The sequence below is a fragment of the Notolepis coatsorum genome (assembly GCF_963971535.1).
Source record: "Notolepis coatsorum genome assembly, chromosome: 5".
NCBI classification, from domain to species: domain Eukaryota; kingdom Metazoa; phylum Chordata; class Actinopteri; order Aulopiformes; family Paralepididae; genus Notolepis; species Notolepis coatsorum.
Genome location: NC_140169.1, coordinates 182,102,374 through 182,106,381, shown reverse-complemented (window position 1 = coordinate 182,106,381; position 4,008 = coordinate 182,102,374). Strand labels below are relative to the sequence as shown.

Here is a 4,008-nt window from a genome sequence, read left to right as displayed (position 1 = left end):
CAACTATGTCATAATAGACGACAGGAAAAAAGGTACATAATGTAAGTTACGTTATAGCCATAAGTAATATATTCATGTATTTAGGCAAAAGTACAAAACAAATGGCGTAACCAGTAGTTGAACCTGACAATCGTTGCTCTCACTATGATTATAGTTAGAGTTGAGGTTAGTTTTAACATTCGCTTAACGGTTATGGTTAAGTTAAGGTTAGGGTTAGATCCCCAGCAGGGAACGTTAACATTTTCTGTATACCACTTCTATGTGGCTGTGTATTGTTGACCTGCTATCACCCCCCCCCCCCCCCAAGAAAATACAAAAATGGTTCTATGTTGTGTCTCTAATGTTGTGTTAATCAATTAGCCATACTTTTTGGTGCGAGGAAAGCCGCCTACCTAATCTACTGCTCAGTTTACTTTTGGGTGTGGGGTAGCCAGGCAGGGAATGAAATAATGAATCGAGAATGCGGTGTGTGCGACGCCCACCAAGAAACTGCGTGTTTAACACGAGGGAAGAAAGAGTTTGCGATGCAATTTTCTGAACGAACTGTGGTATAATTTACAATCATGACTGACATTCAACCGTCTCTGTTCTATAGAGCAATATCGTCAGCCTCTATTGTTGTTTTGAAGATCACTGGCGGCACTGATTGTGATCCTCTGTCATTTTTATTATCTCGATTTTATTGTAATTTCCTACCTGTACCACACCACGCCGCCATGCCACCTGCATTTCCCCAAGGGGATTAATAAAGGAACCTCTTATCTTATCTTCTACTGTAAACTATACACAATGATACTGTAAACACGGGTCTTGAGTTACCACTAGTTTTTGTTTCCAAATGCAGAGACTAATGGTGTGATGGAGTCGGGGTGACGGAGAGCGGCCCGCTGTCTATCACTCTGTCACTGATACGGCTTCACATTAGCAGTAACTCATAACATGCTGTTTGCCAAAAGGCTCTGGGGTGATGGACTGCATTGTCGCCCCCAGTGACACAAGCACTTTGCTTTACCATTAGTCTTAACTGTCATCCCACACCCAAGGATGGATGAGTCTTGGGTGGCTATTTCTTCACAGCTTAAGGGAAACAGCCGGGGCTTCTTAAATCGGAGAGCTGAAACCCTGCCCAAATGTTTCTTTGGAGTTGTTTATGCCCAGCGATCCCCAGGAAGTCACTGTCTGAACTTAGATACACGGTATATATATGAACCCTATGCATTGACTTGCAATCATTTGGAGTTTAGATTAATATGAAATGTTTTCGCCGATTCATTATGAAAGCACTGTATCATTTTAGATGTAATTCTATGCTTAAAGGACCAATATGTAATTCAAACATGAATAAAATGGGAGCCCCACCACCTAGAAATAAGAACGGATGTTTTCATGATTTGGTTGATTGACTGAGCTCTTTATTTAACAACTAAAACTAGACGAAAGGTAAATAATGAGTTTTTAACTCTAAGTGCCACCCACTTTCCCCATCTGTACCGCCTGGCGCCAGCGTCATTGACCATTTTAGCAATGTTTGCAGACCCATTGTGTGTTCTGTATTATAGCTATGGAGACAATAGTATGGCTCATTTGACAGGCATTGTTCATAGTCCATTACTGACTAATCAGTTAATTTCTACACACTGTAGTTTATTACACGCTAAACATCGCCCCTTTCCAAAAGAATTTTTCATAGATCGAGATATGACACGTTATATGCAATAAGCCCAAATCGTTCTGGTTGATCGCCTGAAACTCCAAATACTGCCAAATCAAAGGTATTTACAATGTACACATGTGCCTTCACGGAATACCAGAAGGTATTTCAAAAAGAATAATTCCCAGTGATCGCATCGCCATCGCAATTACCCATGTATATGTCTATACTCGTGTATACGGGAAATAGGCTTCAGGCAAAAAAATCTTGAGTCTGTCGCTCCGTCTCCGAGGAGGAGGGGCCCTTGCAAAAAAAAGAGAATAGGTGTATCCAAATAGCTTATTTTCCATTTACCTGCCTCCTCTAACTCATCCTTCATGAATAGGGCTGGGTATCGAAATGCAATACTTTTATGGTATTGATCTAATTGCTTCAATACTACGGAGTATAAAAAAATGCTGTGAAATATAGTAGTTCAATCTCATCAGTGTCAGTATACCTAATTCCTCTAATAGTAACCCCGGCTTGTATTTGTTTCAACTGTAGCGGGTACCAGGCTTGTATTAGGAGGAGGCCTGTATAAGAGGGAGGCCTATATTTAAAATTTTCAAACGGATCATAATGAATAAATCAACATTTTGTGTCAGTTTGAACCCAGTAAAATGTACTGGGTTCATTTATTGAAACCAAGTACTGTATGAAATAGTAAACAGTGCAATTACAGGTGGTCACTGGTCATTTCAACGTTTTCAAAGTGAAATCAAGTAACTAGCTCAGTATGCAGCTCAGTATATTAGTAACCCGGCTTGTATTAGGAGGCCGGCTTATAATTGCTTAGCTCAAGAGCGCACCCGGCCATTAATAGAGACCCGGCTTGTCTTTGAGACCCGGTTACTATTAGAGGAATTACGGTAAGCATGTTTGTTCCAAGATATAACATTTCTTCTGTTCAACCACAATGCAAAATATAACAAAGCCTCCAATTGGCACACGCAGTAAAGTAAGGTATCGTTTTGGTATCTGTATAATACAAATTATTAAAACGATACCCAGTCCCCCTAGTATGCCCAAGTTGACCCAATTGGCAGGTTTGTCGTCTTGTTCCTTGAGTCAACTGACATCTTGCCCTCCTTCTCTCCCTACAGCTCCCTGGAAAGAACTATGCAGTGGGTTATAATGTAGACGTGGGAGACAAACTCGTCTGGCTCAAGTGAACCCTGGTCTCGCTGTATATGAATCACTCGCTAACCCTTCAACCTCTCGCCCGTTTGATCTGCCCTATGGGTGGAGAATTCTGTTGTTCCAGCTGTTCTCTTCTCAGAACCAGCTCTACACATCAAAGAGAAATGATATGTCCTAAATAAAATGTATTAAAAATATCCAATTAAAACTTGGGAATTGTCTTTATTTTTTTTATCCTAGCAGACCTTCACAATTATCCCTTTCGCCATTAGTCAACACCTCACCTTTAGTTCTACTTTAGAGTATTGGATTCAATTAGATTAGATTCAAATGTATTGTGACCAACGAAAAGAGGTTTGGCATCCAACCAGAGTGCAAATGTAACTGTAAAGTGCCACAGCAATACACAATGTACAGGTGATTAAACTGGGTACAAAATATACAAATTAGTACTACTGAGGGCCGCTGGGTGGCGCAGCGGAGATTGCGCTCGTCACCAATGCAAGAGACTCCGGTCTCGAATCCGGGTGTCAGCATTGCCTCCGGCTTGGGCCGGCCGTCATACTGGCTCAATTGGCAGAGCCAGCGCGTGGAAGTCGATGGGTGGTAATTTGGATGTAGTGGACAGCGACTCCTACAGGTCGGTTGGGAGACGCCTGCACAGCAGAGGCAGGAAGTGGCGGGGTAGTGTGAGCCTCCCATGCGTTACACCTCGCCAATGAGAGTCCGCGCTGGCAGGTGACAGGCTGCCTCCTCGTGTACCGGAGTCTATTCTTTCCCCAATACATTTCCAGTTCCGCGTTCACCTTCTGCGATCTGATTGGCCACTGACTACGCCCAAACAGCGCGTTACGCTAATAACGTCTGTTACGCTAATAACATATTGTTTTCATCTCGATACAAGATACAAGAGTTTTATTTGTCACGGCATACAGGTATACAGTGAAATGCGGGGGGTCTCGCTCGCAACGATGTGCATAATACAGTAATAATATAATATAAGAGTCCAACCAATAGAGTGACATAGTGCAATAAACAAGTAAACAAAGTAGGCATATCGGTATCTGTACATGAGCTATTTACAGAGCATGCCACAGGTCCTGTGGCAGTGCAGTACACTGTTGGCTTCGGATGAGGCATTGGGTCTTTATGTACACTGCTATACAATGCTATAT

At 42.2% G+C, this 4,008-nt stretch overlaps 1 protein-coding gene across 2 annotated transcripts in view; it reads left to right on the top strand.

Moving 5' to 3' along the window:
• Window positions 1-3,035, top strand: part of ndufa10 (NADH:ubiquinone oxidoreductase subunit A10) — a 45,952-nt gene extending 42,917 nt beyond the window's left edge. For both annotated transcript variants that reach the window (XM_084313768.1, XM_084313767.1), the window contains one exon: window positions 2,797-3,035. In XM_084313768.1, the coding sequence (XP_084169894.1) occupies window positions 2,797-2,865 (69 nt within the window). In that variant the 3' untranslated portion in view covers window positions 2,866-3,035. The remainder of the gene's footprint in view (window positions 1-2,796) is intronic.
• The last annotated feature ends 973 nt before the right edge of the window (window positions 3,036-4,008 follow it).